General features: G+C 34.0%; 1 protein-coding gene across 2 annotated transcripts in view; it reads right to left on the bottom strand.

Annotated features, from left to right (window-relative positions):
- POLR3G (RNA polymerase III subunit G) overlaps nt 1–24,515 on the bottom strand; it is a 78,280-nt gene that overhangs the window by 34,731 nt on the left and 19,034 nt on the right. For both annotated transcript variants that reach the window (XM_051993518.1, XM_051993509.1), the window contains exons 2-3: nt 22,252–22,376; nt 19,775–19,904 (exon numbers count right to left, since the gene is read on the bottom strand). In XM_051993518.1, coding sequence (XP_051849478.1) covers nt 19,775–19,904; nt 22,252–22,368 — 247 coding nt within the window. In that variant the 5' untranslated portion in view covers nt 22,369–22,376. The remainder of the gene's footprint in view (nt 1–19,774; nt 19,905–22,251; nt 22,377–24,515) is intronic.

Here is a 24,515-nt window from a genome sequence, read left to right as displayed (position 1 = left end):
AATTATCTTTTATGTATTTTGAAAATTAAAAGTTAAACAACATAGTATTTTCACTTTGTTGTTGTTTGCTTGCATTTTGTTTTTCCTTTTTGATCTGATTTTTCTTGTGCAACATGATAATTGTGGAACTATGTATAGAATAATCACACATGTTTAACATATATTGGATTACTTACCATCTAGGAGAGGAAGGGAAGGAGAAAAAAAATTGGAACACAAGGTTTTGCAAGGGTGAATGTTGAAAACTAACTATGCACATGTTTTGAAAATAAAAAGGTTTATAAAATAAACAAATTAATTAAATAAAAGAAAAAAAACTATTATTTAAACAAATGAAATAGCAAATCCTATTAAAAAAAGATAACTCAAAAGTTCTCACACAAGATATACTTTAAAAAAAAAAGAAGATAAAGAAGCTATATAACAAGAATGTTCTTTCTTTGAATTTTTAATAAAGTACCAGAATAAAAAATTTCATTAATGTTCACATGATAATTATCTAAGAGAGAGAGCCTTTAATTATTTTTCATAAGGAATGATCACCAATGTACCTGAAGAATTGTTCATCTCCATAAGGTTCCATTTAAAAATGATAAATGTAAATTGAACTTATAATTAATCATAAAGTTGGCATTCAATGTCCATAGTTAGAAGTAACAACAAATTTCAAGTAGTTACTGAGAAACATGAAGACAGACACAGCAGGAGAGACCTGGAATAGGAAGACAGAATAGAAAGAGGAAAGAAGAGGAAAAGAAGGAATACAGTAAAAGGGGGAAAAAAGAAGGAAGAGAGAGATGGTGTTCCTTCCATTTAGAAGAGGCAAGTTCAAGGATCATATAGATATGTTTCTGCCTGTCTCAGAAACAAGAGGTTTAAGAAATTGAGAGGGAGACAAATACATCCCTCATTTTCTTTTTTCCAGACTAATTAGTCTGTAGTGCACCAAATTTCATAGACATCCCAACTTCTGAGACTATTTCTCACTTCTGTGGGAGATGGTCTAGAAGAAAGATGACATTTACAGACTACAAGGTTCTATGACCAGAAATAGCAAGAGTGGAAGGCTCCAAGTGGTTGTAAACTCACAGAAAGGAATGTGAAAGGCCGAAGTAAAAGCAGCAATTTCTGTTGACCTATGCAACCAGTGCAAGTATGGCAAAGAACAGAAGAACAGATCATTCCAGGTCTCTCAGGGTCTCTATCCTGAGATCTAGAATACCAAGAAGAACCAAGAAGTCAGAATCTCAGAGTTCTTGGGGGAACTGAATCCTGAGAAATGCACGTCAGTACAGAAGCACAAGTTATTCATTGGCAAGACCTAACACACCATTCAAAAAAGCAACAGAGATCAGATGTGACTCCAGCATAAAACCCCAAACTAGAGGAAACATTGATCAGGATTAAAAGAAAAATCATTGCAGATCTAAAGATCCATCTACTTTCTGCCCACAGAAGTAAATGGTCATTAAAAAAAAAAAAAAAAAAAGCAGAGAATCAAAGTAAAAAAGGGATTTACCATAAGAATAACTAGAAGTAATAAAACAATAAAATGGCATAAAACTCTGGAGGAAAGAATCAGGAGATTAAATAGCTTAGAAGAAAAAGTGGTAAACTTTACCCAAGTAATGGACTGAAAACTAGAAATCAATCAATCAAAAAGAAATCAATGAGTTCATGGGATGGTAAGAAAGAATTCTCTAGTCGCATCTGAGAGAAACCCCAAAAAGGAAAAGTCTCAGGAATGTCATTGCAAAAATCCAGAACTCCAGTTTCAAAGAAAAAATATTAAATAAATCATATAGAAACTAGCAATTCAAATATCAAGGAATCATAGACAGGATCACATACAACCTGGCAATTTCTAGGGAGGGAAAAGAGAAAGGAATATATGTATAACTCTCTGCCAGGTACTATGCTAAGTGCTTTACAAAATATCACATTTGATCTTTATAAAAACTCCAGGTAGGGGTTTGATTACTACAAGGTAGTTCTATTACTACTTTCATTATATATTTGAGGAAATTGAGGCAGAAACAAGTTAAGTGTCTTAACTTAATTAATTAGTTAATTAGTGTCTTAAGCTATAGTTGAACTCATCTTCCTGACTCCAGGCCAGACATTCAGTCTACTGTGCCACCTACTTGCTTCAGGTTCTACTAAAAACAAGAAAAGATTCTGGAATGATATAGAAAAGATAAAAAATATAGACTTGCAATCAATGGTAAGTTATCCTGCTGGCTGAATAGAATCCTACTGGGAGAAAAATGATTTCTTTATGGAATAGAGGTCATTCAAACCAAGCTGAATAGGAACTCTAAAAGACAAACACAAATGACTAAAAAAAAGTTTGAAAAATAAAAATAAAAAAAATTTATTTGAGCAATTGGAAGGGGCCAAATGATGATTTTTCTTATAGTCTAATGGAGAAAGAAGAATACATTCAGAATATTAATGTTTTAAAAGAGTATTGAGACAAATAAGAAAAACAGAAGTCCTGTAGAGTATATATATCCCTACTTTTCTTAAGATTTGAGAGGGGAAAGAGAAAAAAGGGTAAAAGAAATACACTGGTATGGAAAGAAGGAAGAAAGGCATGGGACCTGCTGTTTTTCATAAGTGGAATGCATAAGAAATATATACAAAAATATGGAGGAAAGGATGAAAGAATGGGTTACTCTTTATTTGAAACATACAAAGGAGAATTAAACACACATATATTCAAAGAGAAATATATTAAGCTCAAAAGGGGAAAAAACATTTCAGAAGAAGGTTAAAATAGAAGATAATATTAATATTGTTGTTCAGTTATGTCTTAATCTTTGTGACCCCATTTGGGGTTTTCTTGACAAAGATACTACAGTGATTTGATCTTTCCTTCTTCAGCTCATTTTACAAATGAGAACCCAAGACAAACAAGATTAAGTAACTTGTCCAGAATCACACTGCTAGTAGGTGTCTGAGGCCGGATTTGAACTCAAGCTTTCTATGACGCCAGGGCCTTCACTCTACTGTATCATCTAGCTGCCCCTCTAAGGAGGAAATTGTAAAAAACAAAACAAACTTCTTAATCTTGAAGGAGGCAACAAATTAAAAGGGGAATAAGAAAAAACTCATATCTAAGAGATGGAAGTGCTCATTAGCTGTGGAATGACTGAAGAAACTGTGGCATGTAAATGTGATAGATATTAGTGTGCCGTAAGAAACCACTGAAAGATAATTTCCAAGAATCCTGAATAATATTTACTATGATGCAGTGAAGTGCATAGACCTGGGAGAATAGTTTATACAAGCACAACACACTGTAAAGAAATATAAATTTGAAAGATACAAGAACTGATCGATTTAATGACCAGCTATAGCTATGATAAAGCCGGTTATCTACATTTCCTGATGATAGATTCAAGACAAAGAGATAATATATTCTTTAAAAAATGTTTAATTTATTTTTAATACACATTGCTTTATGAATCATGTTGGGAGAGAAAAATCAGAACACAAGGGAAAAACCATGGAAGAGAAGGAAAAAAAACAGAAAAAAGAAGTGAACACAGGATGTGCTGATTTACATTCAATCTCCATGGTTCTTTTTCTGGATGCAGATACATGTTTATTGGTATTGCCTTGGATCATTGAACCATTGAGAAGTACCAAGTCTTTGACAGTTGATCATTGCATTCTTTCTGTTAATTATGTACAGGTTCTGCTTGTTTCACTCAGTATCAGTTCATGTAAATCTTTCCATGTTTTTCTAAAATGCTTTTTCAATACTTTTTTATAGAACAATAATATTTCATTATCTTCATATAACACAACTTGTTCAGCCATTCTCCAATTGATGAGTGTCTATATTCTTTCCAATTCTTTATTACCACAAAAAGAGCTGCTACAAATATTTTTGCCCATGTGGGCCCTTTTTCCTCTTTTATGATTTCCTTGGGATACAGACCTAGTAATGGTACTGCTGGGTCAAAGAGTATAAACAGTTTTATAGCCCTTTCGGCATAGTTCCAAATTACTTTCGAGAATGGTTGGGTCATTTCACAACTCCACCATCAACGCATTAGTATCCTAGTTTTCCCGCATCTTTTCCAACATGAAATAATATATTCCTTGACATGGTTCTGTGTGGATTAGTTTTGCCTGAATATAGGTACGGACTAGAATTGAGAGAATGTTGATGGGAATAAGGTGAACAATTAGTAAGAGTGATGCCAAAAAAACAAGAGGATCACTGAAATGTTTTTAAAAATAAAAGCCATAGAAAAGTTCAGAAGGAGACACAAACAAGCAGGATCATTTTGACAATAACATGTAGAATTTACCATATAATTTTTTAAAAAGCAGTATAAAATTTAACTATATAGTTTGCTATATATGTGGAAATACTTTCTTTTATGGTGTTAATTTCAAAATAGTAAAATAAAAGTGTTTTGTTTTTAAAAATAAGATCGAGAAGGAAAATCATGGAAACAATCTGGAGAAGACTGAATTGGTACAGTAGGTCTTAAGTTTAATATAGGGATAAGTTTGATAAGATTTGAGAGAAACTCAGGAAAGTTTAAAGAACAACCTAGCACTTTCAAGTCCAGATACCACTCTAAGTTCTATTTCTGAGTTAAAAAGAAGAATTGGATCTCCATTATCATATCTATAAAATGGAGAAATATTAGATTCTCTCGACTTCTTTCCTATATTGTATCTGTGATCTAAGATTTAACAAGATGAAGGAGAACCAAATAGAATTAGCCATTTGAACCTGAAAAAGAAAACTCAAGAAAAAGGAGGAGGCAGTTGACAAGATCAGGTAAAAGAAGTTAATTGAAAAATGAAGCAAGACTGATAAAGTGTATTGGTTTGTAGTACATATTTGTTAAAGAGCTGGAGGCTAAAAGGGAAGGAAATATGGCTATGGAATTGTTAAATCTAAAAAAAGGAAGTTGAATGGAATTGTCAAATCATTAAGAGGTGACAATTGACTGTAAAAGTTTTAATTAGGCACTTAAGAGTTGAGATATCAACCTCTATGAATAAATGTTTTTTTCTTTTAAGATAAAAGCCTCAATCACTAAGGAAATGAGAGAAAATTTTATAATGACCTTTATCAAATAAACTAGGGAGAATGAAGTGTTTCTAAAGGAAAATGAAGCAAGCACTCAATGGGGGAGAGGGGCAGGAGGGGAGGAGGAAGGAAAAGGCATTCAAAGTAGAGAAGAGATTTAATCACTGTCAGAATACTGTAGTTGCAGTACTCTCTAAAGAGAAAAGAATAGGAAGAAAACAGCTGTAAAAAAATTAGAGTTTAAAAAAAGTTTTGGGACTCTTTTGAAGAAGAAGGAGCTGATGATCTGAGAAGAAGCTGCTTGCCCTTCAAATAAAAATTTAGCAGAACCAAAGAAGCTGTCAGGTAAAATAGCTACTAAGAGCCAAGGAAGGAAGAAAACAAGAGTGATTGTTGATTCCCTGTTCAAGGACACTGAAGCAACTATTTGTGAACCTAACAAGAGTGAGATCGGTTGCCTTTCCAGGGCATGTATCCAAGCAATTACAAAGAATTATCAGATTTATCAAAATGGATGACAACTTCCAACTACTGGTGATTCACATTGGCATAAATGACACTGCCAGGAAGAACCTTAAAAGTCTGCCAACAAAAATCTGTTATTGGAAGGGGAAAAAGAAAATCCAAAAACTGAAGACTACCGGAACACACGTTCTCATTGAAGTAAAGGGATACAAAAGAGCAAAACCAATTTAGGAAGTGAACAACTGGCTAAGAAAGTGGTAACTGACACTGGAATTTGGAGTTTCAGATCACAGCTTAAAATTCAGAGAACAGATTCCTGGCTGGAAAGTATACTATCAAAGATTAAAAGAATGTTTTAGTTATCTTAGCAAATTCAACTGAATTTAATAAACATTTATTAGGTACCTACTGTTTGCCAGGCACTGTTAATTTCTGGGAAATATAACTAAGAAAGACAGTCTCTGCCCTTGAAGAGATTACAACTTAATGGCGCAAAGCAAATAAAAAAAGGAAGGTCTGCTAGGTAGCACCCAGCAGAGGGGCATGCATGTGGAGTCAAGCAGAGCTGCTGATGTAAAATACTTTTCAACTAATTTATTGTTCTATCCTCCAGTCTTCTAATCAGAAGGAAGAAACAACTGAGGAAGCTGAGAAAGTGCTGAGCATCAAAAACTGAGTCAACCTACATCGTGATGAGATTTCAGGTGATCAGCTTATCCTGGAGGAAGAATGATGTTCCATGGAATCAAAACCAAATGAATTGATGAAAAATGAAGAATTTAATCAAAAGGACTTTTATCGAAAGAAAAAAAAAGTGCAAGGAAAGCGAAGACAGTATCTGAAACCATAAAAAATATCTACAAAAAGGAGCAGAATATCTATTGAAACATCTAAAAGTTCTTGAACAAAATCCAAAAAAGAAGCAATAGTAAAATCCATGGCCTAAGGACAAATGAGCAAAAGAACTAGAGGTGTAGATGCAAGGAGATAAATTGCAGTATCTTAGAAGTATCGATGAGATTTCATAGATTAAAACTTATGACAGAGACCATGAACTCTGAATGGATATATTTTTTAAAAAATTAAATTTTAAAAGAAAAATATAAGATAAAAATGGAGAGGGTAGCATTGCATTAAAAAAAAAATATGCTTATATGAGGAAATCCAGGAACCAGATGGAGGAAACATAGAAATTATTTCATTTAAGGTCAAGGAAAGAAAAACATTTTTTTTTTTCACTCAAGTATGCTACAGTTTGGGCAGCCAGATGGTACATCAGATAGAGTGGGTAGAGTGGAAAACATGAATTCAAATCTGGCCTTAGACACTTACTACTTGTGTCATCATAGGCAAGTTATTTAACCCTGTTTGCCTCAGTTTCTATATCTGTAAAATGAGCTAGAAAAGAAAATGGCAAATCACTCCCATAGCTTTGCCAAGAAAACCTCAAATGGGAAGAGTTGGCCACGAATGAAATGACTCAACACTAACAATATATTACAGACCACCAGGAGAGAAAGATGAAATAGATGAGGAATTTGGCAACTAGATTCTTAAGCCCTGGAACAAAGAATTGGTATACTAGTATTAGAAGACTTTAATTATTCCGATCTTGCCTGAATCTCTCTCTCTCTGCCAAAAGCATAATATCTAATAACTTAGTGAGAAGTGCATCCTTCATAATATGGAAAAAAAACAAAAAAGAGAAATTCTATATTCAATCTATTCTCACAAACCAGAATGAACTTGGTGTTGGGATGGGAATGATAGGAACCTTAGAAAAAAAGTGGTTATTCCCTCCAAGAATTTATGAGTGAAAGGAAATTTGAGTACAATCTGACATGCACTTGGTGTGGGAGAAATAATTTCAAAAGCTCCAGAAGAAAGAAGTAGGATCCCATGGATTAAAAATACCACAAAGGAAGAAGAGCTTATCCCAGGAGAATGGAAGATGAATTCAAGACACAAAGGGAAACAATGCCAAAAAATGAGAATGAAATGAGTGATTTTTCTTAAGATCAATGTCGATAACACAGGGAACTCATCAATCAACTTAAATTTAAAAAAGAAATGGAAGCAAGGATACATAACAGAGGATGAATATTAAAGTGTGATGGAATAGTGTCTGAAATTACAAAGCTCAAAATGAGCTGAGACTGCCAAGGGAAGACAACAAAAAGAAAAAGGAATTTAAAACAGCTTTAGTAGAAGGGGGGGAAATGATAAAAGAAAAGATACAGATTTTGTTTGGGAAAGATGAGACTAAAAAGACAGTCGGCTCAACTGTTATTTTGCTTTTTTTCTCTGCCAAGATCAATGATCTTGACAGTGGAAGAATAAAATAATAAGGAACTGAAACACGAAATTAGTAAGGGATAAGAGAGTTCCTACAATGCCTTTGATGAATTCAAGTCATTTGGCTCAGAAAGAACTCACAGATGTGACTGATGAAATTTCTAAGACTTAAGAAAAACAGGAGACACATCACAATATTGGAAAGGAGAAAATGATCTGGACTTCAAAAATAAGAGGAGAGTCTACAAGCTATAAGCCCAAGCTTGGATTGGAATCTGAGAAAAGCTAGAACTGATCATTAAAAAAAAAAAAAAAATCATGTCCATTGGGATGGAAAATGCCATTCCTATCCAGAGAGAGAACTATAGAGACTGAATGTGGATTGAAGCATCATATTTTCATCTTTTTTTGTTTGTTTTCTTTCTGGTGCTTTTTTCCCTTTTGGTCTAATTTTTCTTGTACAACATAAGAAATATAGAAGTATGTTTAAAAGGACTACACATACAGGATAATAGGCAGAGCCAAGAAAGCAGAGTAAAGGCAAAAACTTGCCTAATCTCTCCCTCAAACTGCTCCAAATTCCTTTAAATACTGACTAAACAAATTTTAGATGATCAGAACACTCAAAAATATGATGTAGAACATTTTCCAGGCAAAGGCAACTTAGAAGCTCAGCAGATAACATCTGTGACACCAGTGTGGGAGCCCAGCTTCAGAAAAAGTTTCTGACCATTGAAAGTTATTATAATGATAAGAAAGATCAAAACACATACTCAGAAAATGATGACAAAATCAAAGTTCCTACATCCAAAGCCTCCAAGAAAAATAAGTATTGGGCTCAGGCCATAGAAGAGCTCAAAAGGGATTCTAAAAATCAAGTAGGAAAGAGAGAGGAAAAACAGGAAAAGAATTGAGAGTGATACAAAAGAAAATATAAAAAGCTAATGAGGAGAAGTAAAAAGCAAATTTGGCTAATTGGGAAAGGAGGTACAACAGCTCACCAAAGAAAATAATTCCTTAAAAATTAGATCTGAGCTAATGACTTTATGAAAAAATTAAGATACAATAAAGAACCCTCCCCCCAAAAATGAAAAAAATTTTAAAAATGTGAAATATTTCACTGGAAAAAAAAACTACCTGGAATATAGATCCAGGAGAGATCATTTAAAAATTATTGGTCTGCCTGAAAGTCATGATAAAAAAAAAAAAAAAAAAAAGAACCTGGATATCATCTTTCAAGAAATTGCCAAGGAAAACTGTCCTGACATTTTGGAACCAGAGGATAAAATAGAAATTGAAGGAATCTACTAATCATTTCCTGAAAGAGATTTCAAAATGAAAACTTACAGGAATATTCTAGGCTAATTCTAGAATGCCCAAGTTGAGGAGAAAATACTGCAAGCACCCAGAAAGAAACAATTCCAGTACAGTGGAGCCATAGTCAGGATAACACAAGATCTAGCAGTTTTTACGATACAGGATAGGAGAGCTTTGAATATGATATTCTGAGAGCAATGAAGCTAGGATTACAACCAAGATCACCTACACAGCAAAACTGAATAGGAAGGAGTTTTTCTTCTTTCAAAGGAAAAGGTAGAAATTCAATGAAATAAGAGGATTTTCATACATTTGTGATGGAAAGACCAGAACTAAATACAAAAGCTAATTTTTTTTTTGTTATTAAGTCATTTATTAATTGACAACTCTGTTATATGGCAGATACCAAAACATACATAGCCACATTTTTTTTTTTTTTGGTAATAGCAAAGAACTAGAAATAACACAGATACTCATCAACTGAGGATTGGCTAAACAAATTGTGGTATGGGAATGCACTGTAATGCTATCGTGCTGTAAGAAATGATGAGCATGAAGAAGAGAGGAAAGACTTAATAGGAGCTGATGCAAAGTGAAGTAAGCAGAACTAGGCAATCAATAACAATATACATGGAAAGAACAGCATCAAAATAATAAAAAACTAAGTGTGCTTAAATTAAACTGATCTACGTTTGGTCCAAGGAAGAGGTATTAGAAGATACTATACTTTTCTGTCCATGGAGCTTTGTGTCTCAGTATCTTTTTAATAAGACCTTGGTTTCAAGCACCTGTCTCCCTCCCATTCCAACTAAATTTATCTTTAAGAGTTAATTTAAGGGAACGTTTCATGATTTCCCTAGGCACCAAAACTGCTGCTTATGGCTCTATTCTTTGAGAATGAAAGATACAATCTTTGATTTAGACTTGAAAAGACCTTAAAAATTATCTTGTTCAATATCTCATTTTTACAGATAAGCAAGTTTTCTCCTAACATAAGGGCTCATTATACAGGGCATATTTCATTTTTTTATATTAACTTTTTATTGACAGAACCCATGCCAGGGTAATTTTTTACAACATTATCCCTTGCACTCACTTCTGTTCCAATTTTTCCCCTCCCTCCACCCCTTCCCGCAGATGGCAAGCAGTCCTATACATGTTAAATAGGTTACAATATATCCTAGATACAATATATGTGTGCAGAACCCAACAGTTCTCTTGTTGCACAGGAAGAATTGGATTCAGAAGGTATAAATAACCCGGAAGAAAAACAAAAATGCAAGCAGTTTATATTCATTTCCCAGTGTTCTTTCTTTGGGTGTAGCTGCTTCTGTCCATCTTTGATCAAATGAAACTCTTTGTCGAAGAAATCCACTTCCATCAGAATACATCCTCAAACAGTATCATTGTTGAAGTGTATAATAATCTCCTGGTTCTGCTCATTTCACTTAGCATCAGTTCATATAAGTCTCGCCAGTCCTCTCTGTATTCATCCTGCTGGTCATTTCTTACAGAACAATAATATTCCATAACGTTCATATACCACAATTTACCCAGCCATTCTCCAATTGATGGGCATCCATTCATTTTCCAGTTTCTAGCTACTACAAACAGGGCTGCCACAAACATTTTGGCACATACAAGTCCCTTTCCCTTCTTTAAGATCTCTGGGGCATAAATCCAGTAGTAACTCTGCTGGATCAAAGGATATGCACAGTTTGATAACTTTTTGAGCATAGTTCCAAATTGCTCTCTAGAATGGCTGGATGTATTCACAATTCTACCAACAATGTTTCAGTGTCCCTGTTTTCCTACATCCCCTCCAGAAAAGCTAATTTTTAAATAAAGGACACTGGAAAAGCATAAGGAGGTAATCAGGAAAGTGATATCATAAGGGGCTTAATTAGGTATATCTGTTTATATTCCTAGATGGGAGGATGATACTTGTAACTTATGAAACTTCCTCATTATTACAGCATTTTGAAGGAATACATAAAGAGAGTGAGCACAAATGTGAGTTGAATATAAAAGGATAATATCTAAAAAGTGATGAAATTAAGGAGGGAGAGAAAGCAATGTACCGGGAGGAAGGGAAAGGGAAAAGTAGAATGGTGCAAATTATCTGACACAAAAAAGAGGGAAGAAAAAGCTTTTATACCTTATTCTCATCAGAATTGGCTCAAAGAGAAAATAACATACACTCTCAATATGCATATAGAAAGCTATTTTACTCTGGGAAAAAAGGAGGGGAATGGGATTTGGGATGGGGAAGGGTGATAAAAGAGAGGGCATATTGGGGGAGGGAATGATCAGTAGAAAAACATTCTTGAAGATGGTCAGGGTGAAAAGAAAGAGAGCAAGTACTACAAATGGGGGGAAATACAGTTAGCAAGAATTATTATAAAAAAAATTTTGAAGCAAGTTTCTCTGATAAATCCTAATTTCTCAAACATAGAAGGAACTGAATCAAATTTATTAAAAAAAAAAAAAAGCCATGATCCAATTAATAAATTCTCAAAAGATATGATCTATGCCCAAAGGGCTATAAATTCATGCATATCCTTTTTTTTAAACTTTTTTTTCATTATTATAACTTTTTATTGACAGTACATATACATGGGTAATTTTTTACAACATTATCCCTCACACTCACTTCTGATTCGACTTTTCCCTTCCCTCCCTTCACCCCCTCCCCTAGATAGTAAGTAGTCTTATACATTTTAAATATATTATAGTATATCCTAAATACAATATATGTGTGTAGAACCGTACAGTTCTCTTGTTCATGCATATCCTTTGACCTAACACTACTAACCATGATATACCAAAAGAGATTTTTAAAGGGAGGTGAGGGCAGAAAAGGAAAGAACTTATATATACAAAAATATTTATAGCAGCTCTCTTCTCAGGGCAAAGAATTGGACACTGATGGACAATGATGCCCATCAATTGAGGAATGACTGAATAAATCGTGATGTTTGATTATCATGGAATATTGTTGTTCTATAGGAAGTCAAGAACCAAAAGCTCTTGGGAACAAAGAAAAACAAAACAAAACGCTGAAAAATCCTCCATGAACTCAAAGTGAAATTTTGTATAAAAGGACTCTACATATTTAGCCTATATCTTATTGCTTATTGTCTTAGGGAAAGGAGAGGCAAGAAAGAGGGAGAAAAATTTGGAAAACATTTACGAAAATGAATATTGAATATTAAAAAATTATCATCAAAATCCAAAAAAATCCAAAAAAGCCATAAAAAAAAAAAGTCTAAACATCTAAAAATGTAGTAATGACAAAGAACCAACATGGCTTCATCAAAAACAAATCACTAGGACTTCTGGCCAAGATGGCGGAAAGGACACACATATCTACCTGAGTTCCTTCTTGCTCTCAAAATACTTTTTTTCATGACAAGACCTTAGAATTAGTGCTTGACTGAAAAAACCCATGAATACATTACCAACAGAAAATATCCTCGAAATTCACCAGAAAAGGTCTGTTTTTGCTCGTGGGTAGGGGCCATTAGATCAGGCGTAGACTGAAGGCAGGCAGCTCACACTGAGCAGACCAGAGGGGATAGGGGGGGGGGGGGGGGGTGGGGGGATTGTCTCAGCCAGCAGAAAGTCTGCAGGGAGAACTTTACCACAGTCTTGGCTACTTTGCTGTGACAGCAAGCCAATAGATCAGCAGAGAAGCTACAAACAGAGGGAGTGAAAACTATAATTCTGAAAAGCTAGGGTTTCTCAGGACTTGACCACACTTAGCCACAGTGTCTCACAGCACAGGCGCAGCATAGTCCTGCTAGTGCCTCGCTGTTGCCCCACACAGTCAGTAGAGGAAGCTTGGTAATACCACCCGAGCTTCCCTTCCACCACCCGAGCTTCCCTTCCCCCCCCCCAAAAAAAAAGCAGACTGCATTTGTTTTTTTTTTGTTAGTTCATTTTCTTTGATTCTTCATTGACAAAATGAGCAAAAAATTTAAATGGGCTCTCTTGATAGCTTCCATATGGAGAGAGAGCAGACTTTAAACCCTGAGGAGACTAAAAACAGATTGTCTCCAGGTGAATCCCCAAAGGAGGAGATCATCTGTTCCTCAGCAAAGATGAATTTCACAGAAGGAATTAAAAAGGCTCTCACAAGAAAGCTATAAGAAAAATGGGAAAAGGAGAGGGAGGCTTGGCAAGAGAGGCTGGAGAAGTCATCCCACTCATTTAAAGACAGAGTGGATAAAGAAATTAAATCCTCGAAAAACAGAATTAGTGAACTGGAAACAGAAAATAGTTCTCTAAAAAATAAAGTTGGCGAAATGGAAAAAAATTCCATAGAACAAAACAACACGCTTAAAAACTCAATTAGACAATTAGAAAAAGAAATTTTAAAAGTGAGTGAAGAAAATAATTCATTAAAAATCAGAACTGAACAAATGAAATTGAATGACTCAAGGAGACACCAAAAATCACTCAAGCAAAACTAAAAAAATGAAACAATGGGAAAAAATGTCAAATACCTTCTTGGGAAAACAACAGACCTGGAAAATAGATCTACAAGAGATAATCTGAGAATTATTGGACTTCCTGAAAAATATGATGAAAAAAGGAGCCTGGACACTATTTTCCAGGAAATTATCAAAGAGAATTGCCCAGATATTATAGAAACAGAGGGTAAAGTAGACATTGAAAGAATTCATCCATCACCTACTGAAAGGGACCCTAAAATCAAAACACCAAGAAATATAGTGGCCAAATGCCAGAACTATCAAACCAAGGAAAAAATATTATAAGCTGCTAGAAAAAAACAATTCAAATATAGAGGAGCCACAATAAGGATTACTCAGGATCTAGCAGCGTCCACATTAAAGAATCGAATGGCCTGGAATCTGATATTCCGAAAGGCTAAGAAACTTGGTATTCAGCCAAGAATTATTTACCCAGCCAAAATGAGCATTTTTTCCCCCAGGGAAGATGGACATTCAATGAAATAAGTGAATTTCATCTATTTCTTATGAAAAAACCGGAACTAAACAAAAAGTTTGATCTCCAAATATAGGACTCAAGAGAAACTTAAAAAGGTAAAAAGAAATCTTGGGAACTATATTTCTGTTATAAAGACACATAAAGATACATGTATAATTTGTTCTAGGAATTAGAATTACAAAGGAAATTATACCAGAAAAAGGGTAAAGTGGGAGTACTACATCTCACAAAGAGGCAAAGGAAACCTATTATATCTGAGGGAAAGAAGGAAGGGGATGAACATAGTGTGTACCTTACTCTCATCAGACTTGGCTTAAAGAGAAAACTATTAGACATATTCGATTTATGGAGAAACTTCTCCCACCTCATTGAAAAGTGGGAGGGGAAAAGTGAAAAGAGAAGGAGTAAGCTAAATGAAAGGGAATACAGAAATTGTGAAGAAAGGGGGGAAGAAAGGGGGAAGAATTCTAAGGTGGGGGGGAATCTTAAAAAGGGAAGGCTGTGAGAAGCAAGTGGTTGTCACAAGTTTAATACTAGGGAGGGAGATAAGGGGGAAGGAAAAGAGAAAAGCATAAGCAGGGGTTAACAAGATGTTAAGTAAAACATTATTAGTCATTTTAACCATAAATGTGAATGGGGTAAACTCCCCCATAAAGAGGAAGTGGATAGGAGACTGGATTAAAAGTCAGAATCCTACAATATGTTGTTTAGAGGAAATACACTTGAAGCAGGGAGATATATACAGAGTAAAGGTAAAAGGCTAGAGCAGAATCTACTATGCTTCAGGTGAAGTCAAAAAAGCAGGGGTAGCCATCCTGATCTCAGATCAAGCAAAAGCAAAAATTGATCTAATTAAAAGAGATAAGGAAGCTTGCTAAAGGGTAGCATAGCTAATGAAGCAATGTCAATATTAAATATAGATGCACCAAGTAGTGTAGCATCTAAATTCTTAAAAGAGAAATTAAAAGAGCTCCAAGAAGAAATAGACAATAAAGCTATAATAGTGGGAGAGCTCAACATTGCACTCTCAGAATTAGATAACTCAAAGCACAAAATAAATAAGAAAGAAGTCAATGAGGTAAATAGAATATTTAAAAAGTTAGGTATGATAGATCTTTGGAGAAAACTAAATGGAGATAGAAAGGAGTATACTTTCTTCTCAGCAGTTCATGGAACCTATACAAAAATTGACCATGTAATAAGACGTGAAAAGCTCAAATTCAAATGCAGAAAGGCAGAAATAGTAAATGAATCCTTTTCAGATCACGATGCAATGAAAATTACATTCAATAAAAAGCCAGGGGAAGATAGACCAAAAAATATAGCTTGCCTAGATTAACAGAGGAAGAAGTAAATTGGTTAAACAGTCCCATCTTAGAAAAAGAAATAGAACAAGCTATTAATCAATTCCCTAAGAAAAAAATCCCCAGAACCAGATGGATTTACATGTAAATTCTACTAAACATTTAAAGAACAATTAACTCCAATGCCATATAAACTCTTTGAAAAAATAGGGAATGAAGGTACCAAATTCCTTTTATGACACAGACATGGTACTGATACCTAAACCAGGTAGCTGAAAACAGAGAAAGAAAATTATAGACCAATCTCCCCAATGAATACTGATGCTAAAATCTTAAATAAAATATTAGCAAGAAGATTACAGAAAATCATCCCCAGGATAATACACTATGACCAAGTAGGATTTATACCAGGAATGCAGAGCTGGTTCAATATTAGGAAAACTATTAGCATAATTGACTATATCAATAACCAAATTAACAAAAGCCATATGATCATCTCAATAGATGCAGAAAAAGCATTTGATAAAATCCAACATCCATTCCTATTAAAAACACTTGAGAGTATAGGAATAAATGGACTTTTCCTCAAAATAGTAAGGAGCATCTATTTAAAACCATCAGCAAGCATCAGATGTAATGGGGATAAACTGGAACCATCCCCAGTAAGATCAGGAGTGAAACAAGGTTGACCACTATCACCATTACTAATCAATATTGTATTAGAAATGCTTGTTTCGGCAATAAGAGTTGAGAAAGAGATTAAAGGAATTAGAGTAGATAATGAGGAAATCAAATTATCACTCTTTGCAGATGATATGATGGTATACTTAGAGAACCCCAGAGATTTTACTAAAAAGCTATTAGAAATAATTCACAACTTTAGCAAAGTTGAAGGATACAAAATAAATCCCCATAAATCCTCAGCATTTTTATACATTACCAACAAAATCCAACAGCAAGAGATACAAAAAGAAATTCTATTCAAAATAACTGTCGGTAGCATAAAATATTTGGGAATCTACCTACCAAAGGAAAGTCAGGAATTATATGAGCAAAATTACAAAACACTTTCCACACAAATAAAGTCAGATTTAAATAATTGGAAAAATATTAAGTGTTCTTGGTTGGCCAAGCGAATATAATAGAGATACCAATACTCTCTAAATTAATCTATTTATTTAGTGCAATACCAATCAGACTCCCAAGGAACTATTTTAATGACTTAGAAAAAAATAACAACAAAATTTATAGGGAAGAATAAAAAGTCAAGAATTTCAAGAGAACTAATGAAAAAAAAAATCAAATGAAGGTGACCTCACTATACCTGATCTAAAACTATATTATAAAGCAGTGGTCACCAAAACCATTTGGTATTGGCTAAGAAATAGATTAGTTGATCAGTGGAATAGGTTAGGTTCAAAGGACAACAATAACTATAGCAATCTAGTGTTTGACAAATCCAATGATCCCAACTTTTGGGATAAGAATTCACCATTTGACAAAAACTGCTGGGAAAATTGGAAATTAGTATGGCAGAAATTAGGCACGGACCCACACTTAACATTGTATACCAAGATAAGATCAAAATGGGTCCATGATTTAGGCATAAAGAATGAGATTATAAATAAATTAGAGGAACAAAGGATAGTTTATCTCTCAGACTTGTGGAGGAGGAAGAAATCTGTGACCAAAGATGAACTAGAGACCATTATTGATCACAAAATAGAAAATTTTGATTACATCAAATTAAAAAGCCTTTGTACAAACAAAACTAATGCAAACAAGATTAGAAGGGGAGCAACAGACTGGGAAAACATCTTCACAGTTAAAGGTTCTGATAAAGGCCTCATTTCCAAACTATGTAGAGAATTGACTCTAATTAATAAGAAATCAAGCCATTCTCTAATTGATAAATGGTCAAAGGATATGAACAGACAATTTTCAGATGATGAAATTGAAACTATTTCAACTCATGTGAAAGAGTGTTCCAAATCACTATTGATCAGAGAAATGCAAATTAAGACAACTCTGAGATACTACTGTCAGATTGGGTAAGATGACAAGAAAAAATAATGATGAATGTTGGAGGGGATGTGGGAAAACTGGGACACTGATGCATTGTTGGTGGAGTTGGGAACGAATCCAACCATTCTGGAGAGCAATCTGGAATTATGCCCCAAAAGTTATCAAATTGTGCATACCCTTTTATCCAGCAGTGCTACTACTGGGCTCATACCCCAAAGAGATACTAAAGAAGGGAAAGGGACTTATATGTGCCAAAATGTTTGTGGCGGCCCTGTTTGTAGTGGCTATAAACTGGAAAATAAATAGATGTCCATCAACTGGAGAATGGTTGGGTAAATTGTGGTATATGAATGTTATGGAATATTATTGTTCTGTAAGAAATGACCAGCAGGATGAATACAGAGAGGTTTGGAGAGACTTATATGAACTGATGCTATGTGAAATTAGCAGAACCAGGAGATCATTATACACTTCAACAACGATACTGTATGAGGATGTATTCTGATAGAAGTGGATATCTTTGACAAAGAGAAGATCTAATTCAGTTTCAATTGATCAAGGATGGACAGAAGCAGCTACACCCAAAGAAAGGACACTGGGAAATGAATATAAACTGCTTGCAATTTTGTTTTTCTTCCCAGGTTACTTTTACCTTCTGAATCCAATTCTTTTACAATAAGAGTACTGTTTGGTTCTGCACACATATATTGTATCTAGGATATACTATAACATATTTAACATGTATAAAACTGCCTGCCATCTAGAGGAGGGGATGGAGGGAGGGAAGGGAAAAATCGGAACAAAAGTTGAGTGCAAAGGATAATGTTGTAAAAAAAATTACCCACGCAAATGTTCTGTCAATAAAGTTATAACTGAAAACAAGAAAAAGAACAAATCACTAAACTGAGGATATTATAAACTGAGAATATTTTTTACCTTGATTTTTGCCATGCTTTTAATTAAGTAGAGACAATGTAGTCAAGTAGGTAAAGAGCTGGCCTTGAAGCCAAATAGACCACTGTTTAAGCCCTGCCTCTTGACATATTGATCTAGTGACCTCTAGCAAACTATTTCATCCCTTACTGTCCTTAGCAACCCCCTCATTTAAATTGTAAGTTGCAGAAATGGTGCCCCTAATCTATAATAGCAAAAAAGTTAATCCCCCAGGAATTCCCAATACCAATGGAATTACAGCCCAATGCCTGTCATTTAAATTATATAATTAGCTATGTTCAGAACTGGTTAAATGATCAAAATTAAAAATTTGTTAGTGAAGAGCAATTGTGGCAATAAATCCCAATGAAGTTCAGTCAGAGATCTGTTCTTTCCCCTACACTAGTCCACATTTTATAAATGACTTGGATAAAGGAATAGATAGCATGCTCATCAAATTGGCAGTTAACGTGCTGGTAGATAACTAACACAGTGAATGAGAGAGTCAGAATCCAAAAGAATCTTGGCAGGTCAACATACTGGCTAACCTAAGATGAAATTCAATAGGAATAAGTATAAAGTCTTACATGTACTATCCTTCATTAGGCCTGAAGCAAGAGAGTGCATACATTTGTTTTCCTACTTGTCTTACACATTCTCCTGTTTCTCTGGTTTCAGAAAAGATGCCAGTCAGGAATATATTTCTCCCAACCATGATGTTAATCAATGAGGAATTAAGCCAGCAATTATATATGACTATCTGATAAATACTATTCATAGAAACTACAAAAACAGAGTCCTTATACTCAAGGAAATTACTATCAAGCTAATAGTCATATAAACATACATAATAAAGAGCATTAATGAAAGATGATGATTCTTTTCATAAAAAAAGATAATACTGAGTTGTCATAAGGAAGGTATATGCTTTGAATGATTCCAATTCAAAAAATATTTACTCTTCATACCATTTACCCTGGCTCTGTTACAACCTCTCAGGATCTCAGCTTTCTCATCTATAAACCTAAGGAGTTACATGAGATTATTTCTAAAATCCTTTATAGTTTTGACATACTATGATTAAAAGCTGCTTTTATCAAACATTTCATCTAATTGAAGCAAAAAGTAATCAGGGGCAATGTGGAAAAAGCTATTCTAGAGACCTGTACTAGTGAAATTTTAAATACCTCCTATCCAGGTAAAATATCAGAGGAGAAGAAAAACAAGCATTAAAAAAACTTCTGAGCATTATCTTCTCTGGAGATACAGAAGAAAATATGCTATTTTTGTGTATCTGACATTTAAATTCTATCCAGAATGCATTAATTGAGCATTGCCTTTGTACTTTAGCACTGTTATATTGGTAAACACAAAAAAAGCACCACCAACTCATACAGACCTTGTTTCTCTTCTTCTGTATCCATAAAATAAGGTGTTCTTTTCATGGTTGCTCTAAACTCCTGTTTTAAGGCCAACATGTATTCTTCTGCTTCATCTGCTTTGAGCGGCACTGGTTTATAATCTGTGTCCTGTGTAGGGAATAAAAGTATTTTTTTTTTTTAAAAGAACATACATTTATCATTTCCATTAAGAGCCATTTCATTTCAACAGAAGCAATTAAGTGATATATTGGATAGAGCTTTGGATCTACCCCAGAGCTGGATCTAGGATCAGGAAGACTTGATTTCAAATCCAGCATTAGATATTTACTACTTGAATGGACAAATCACTTAAGTCTGCTTCAGATTCTTCATCTGGAAAATGGGGATAATAACAGCATCTACCTTCCAGGATTGTTATGAGGATCAGACGACACAAAATATTTTGCAAAACACAAAGCATTATACAAGTGTTATTTATTGTTAAATTTGGGGCATACTCATTAAATCAGTGTAAGAAAAAAAGTCATTTGGACTCCTACTCTATCCTAATAAGTATTAATCAGTTTGCTATGATTACAAAAGGGCAGTGCTTGTAAGTTCTTATTAGGCCCCACAGCTGTAAATTGCAGATTTTAAATTCACTTTCTTAATTATAGGAAGTTAACTGGAGGCCCGTTACCCCTGTTTTAACTTATTATGGTAACCAAGCCCAGCACGGCAGAGGTGACTCAATTACATGCAAAATCCTGACTCATTTTTGCACCTCCAAACCATTTTCTCTTCTCCAATATGAGCAGGTAACCCTCTTATGACCAGTTAATGAGTGGAGATGCCCCAAACTTCACCCAAGACCCCACGGCTGGAATATACTTCTAGCTGATACATCATTTTTGGCCTGCAAAGCAAGATCTATTAACCAATAGAATTTGTATTTTAGAACATTCAGGTGTACTATAATCAAAATAATAGCAATGTTCTGGGATGAACAGCTGAGGATGACTTTGCTATTCTCAGTAATACAGTCATCTCCAATGACTCTGAAGGACTTATGACGAAAAATCCTATACATATCCAGAGAAGGAATTGATTTTGTCTAAATACAGATTGAAGCATTCTCTCTAACTTAATTTTTCTTAAGGGTTTTTATTTTCATTAGGATGAGAGATCTATTTTTTTCCACAACTTGACTTTATTGAAATGTTTTGCATAACTTTATAAGTGGTTTATTAATTGTGAGTAGGAATAAGGGAGAGAACCTAAAACTAAAAATTTTAGAAACGATTTTAGAAAAAATCATTTTTTTCATTTTGAATATAACTGGGTGAAAATATTAAATAAATAAAATAAAATGCTCACGTATCAAATCTAATATCAAGCCTTATAAAAATAAATCCCAGAAGAAGAGAACATCTTAGATTGTTTAGATCTGAAGGACCATGGACACTTTAATAAAGTGCCACTGATTCAAAGCTCTGCCTCAGTCTCTTTTATTGTAGGTTGGAGAGTTATAATCCCCCCATCACGATACTAGCTAACTTGGGAAAGAAAAAAATATCTTGAATAAGATAACTAGTTCAACTAATATATTTAGGAACAAAATCAAGTTTTATGCACATAAGATAGATAAAACATGTATATAAAAATATACAATTCTCCTCTTTCCCCTTACCTTTCCCCAAAAGCTAGTTGTCATAGCTAATGATTTGAATATAATTTAACAATTTAAAAACTGATAAAATTTGGAGATATGCTGTATCAGCAAAGAGTAAGACATGCAGAAGTGGTAAAAGATACAATCCTTAATATATTTCAGCACTACTTGGATCCTTAATTGAATCATCTACCTAATTTTCCCCACAGATTTAGAAATAATGCATTTTAAGAAAATCAACATGGCACAGTAGATTGAGGAGTAGGCCTTGCAATCAGGAAGATGTGGATTTGTCCTCTGCCACCTTCTACCTTTGTTCGCAGAAGACAAGTCAACTAAAAAAAGTGGAATCCCAGATAATTCCCCAGACTACAAATTACAGACAAGCTGCCCATTTGCATTAGAGATAGTTTCTATACTAGTAATTTCCCAACTAAAGAAATTATACTTCTTCTACACCAAAGAAATCTATTTAGAAACTGAAAAAGTTGAAAGAAAACAAATGAATTAATTAAAAAAAAAAAAGAAAGTTAACCTAGAATCTTCCATTATTACATAATTTCTTATCTTGGGGACCAGGAACTTTGAAAAAATTAATAACTACACTTCAATCTGAGTTATCTCCTTTGCAATCCGATGTATTTTATTTTATGCATTTATTCAAGCACATTTCTAAAAAGGAGCCCATAAACTTCACTACACTGCCAGCAGGGTTTATGGTTAAGAATCCCTGCATAAAGAGAAGAGAAATAATCGATATTAATAATTAATCTATGAACACTGAACCTTAAGAAGGTTTGAAACCTGATTCAAAAAAGTAGAATAGCATGCTGAGATACTTACAGGATATAGTGGTGGAGGTTTCAATACCACATCAGGTAACTTTTCACCTCTAGCAAAACCAATAGCTTCAATGTTAAAGGTAAAAGAAGCACGTCCTCTTCCTTTGTTTCCAGCCATTAGAACTTCTACACAATAAAAACAGACAGATCCCAAGGGTCAGTGTGTTAGGAATAAAAAATAAAATGACACCCTTTAATTTGAAAAAGATTCATATTCCCGTTATTCAATTATAAACTTGTCACTTCAGTCAAGGACCATCTCTACAAAAAAGATTTATTGAATTATCTAGCGTGCCTTGGAGCTAGGACATTAGAGGTTAAAGAAAAAAAAAAAAAAAGATTACTGTCCTAAAATAGTTTGCATGCTTTAGGGGGTTCTGGGAAGCAGGTGTGGGGGAAGGTGAAGAGATATGATCCATACCCAGATAAATATAATACAAAGCAGAGAGTAACTAATACAAATGAAAGATCCAGACAAAGGGCTCTAGGAACATTTGAGAATGGAGAGAAGACTTGGGAATCTGGAAAGATCACAAAGAAGTTGGTATCTGAGCTAAGGAAGGCCCTAAAAGAAAAAGGGGATTCTGAAAGGGAGAGATGTAAATACAAGGAAAAAGAGATTAAAGACTGAGGAATGGCATATAGTTATGGGTGTAAAAGAAAGTAAAGTTCCATTTTTCAACTTTGTAATCTCATTACCCAGCCCAGTTACGTGCACATAGTAAGCATTTAAATAAAATTTCACAAGAAATATTTATTTTTACATTAAAATATATTAATCCCAGTTCTAACATCAAAATCATGAAAGGTAAGATTGATGTTGTTTCTTAAAAGGACCACAACCTGCTTCAAGATCTGGACAAAGCCCTTACAATCCCGGGGAAACCACTTTCCTACTATAAGCCTATTTTCTCATTTGTAAATTAGGCTGGAAATCTAAATTTGCTCTTGCCAGACTGGATTAGAAAAGAGGTTTACTAACCAGGAAAAGAACATATATAATGATTAGAACCCTATAAATGAAAACACACACACACACACACACACACACATACACACACACACACACACACACACTATCAACATCAACAAACTCTAAACGACTGGCCCTGGAGAAGAGTTAAAAAATTTTAGCTTTGTCCCTTGCAGAGATGGAGAATTATGACTATATATTTTGCTTTTTATGTTTTGAAGCTAGCATAACAAGGAAGAATAGGGAAAAAAAGGACAGTACATGAAACTGTAAATCTATTAGGTACAATATGCTTTTTAAAAATACATATATAATAAATCTTCCCCCCTCCTATCCTAAAGATGACTATTAGACACAAACATGTTTATATATGTAAAATCATAACCTACATAGTCCTGTTATCAGGTCTTTCTCAGTATGCAGATACCATCTTCCTTCCCAGTTCTTTTGTAGTTAATTTGGCTATTTATAATAGCCAAAATTACTTAGTTGCTCCAAGTTGTTCTTAAAGCAATATTGCTATTATTATATATAATGCTCCCTTGGATCTACTCATTTTCGTTATTTCATACAACTCTATTCATGTTTTTCTAAGATTATCGACCTCATCATTTCTTATATCATAGTAGTAATTCCATCACAATCATATATCCCAACTCGTTCAGTTATTCTCCAACTGACAAGCATCTCCATAATTTCCAACTTTTTGACACCACAAAGAGAATATAAATATTTTAGAACACATAGGTTTTTGTCCTGTCTCTCTAATCATACTGGAAAAACAGACCTCGTAGTGGTATTGCTGGGTCAAAGGATACGAGCAGTTTTACAATTCTTTGAGCACAATTCCAGATTGCTCTCCAAAATAGTTGGATTAGTTCATAGTTCCACGAACAGTGAGTGAAACAGTGTCCCCATTTTTCTCATTGTCACTTTCCCTTATCATTTTAATTGATCTGATACATTTTAAAATGGTATCTCAAAGTTGCTTTAATTTGCATTTTTCTAATAATGATTTAGAGTAGTTTTTCACAGGACCATAAATTATATTGATTTCCTTATCAAAAAATTGCCTGTTACATACTTTGAACACTTATCATTTGGGGAATGACTTACATTCTTATAGATTTTACAAAATTATTTATATATTTGAGATACAATATTTTTACCTGAGAAACTGTCCATAAAAATTTCCCCCTATTAATGGAAAAAAAAAAAAAAAAGCAAATGAAGGTGGCCTAGTTATACCAGATCTAAAACTATAGTGTAAAGCAAGAGACATCAAAACCATT

This window comes from Antechinus flavipes, chromosome 1, assembly GCF_016432865.1.
Source record: "Antechinus flavipes isolate AdamAnt ecotype Samford, QLD, Australia chromosome 1, AdamAnt_v2, whole genome shotgun sequence".
In the NCBI taxonomy this organism is placed as follows: domain Eukaryota; kingdom Metazoa; phylum Chordata; class Mammalia; order Dasyuromorphia; family Dasyuridae; genus Antechinus; species Antechinus flavipes.
Note: the sequence above shows the minus strand (reverse complement) of the source record. Positions and strands in the feature narration are given on the sequence as shown.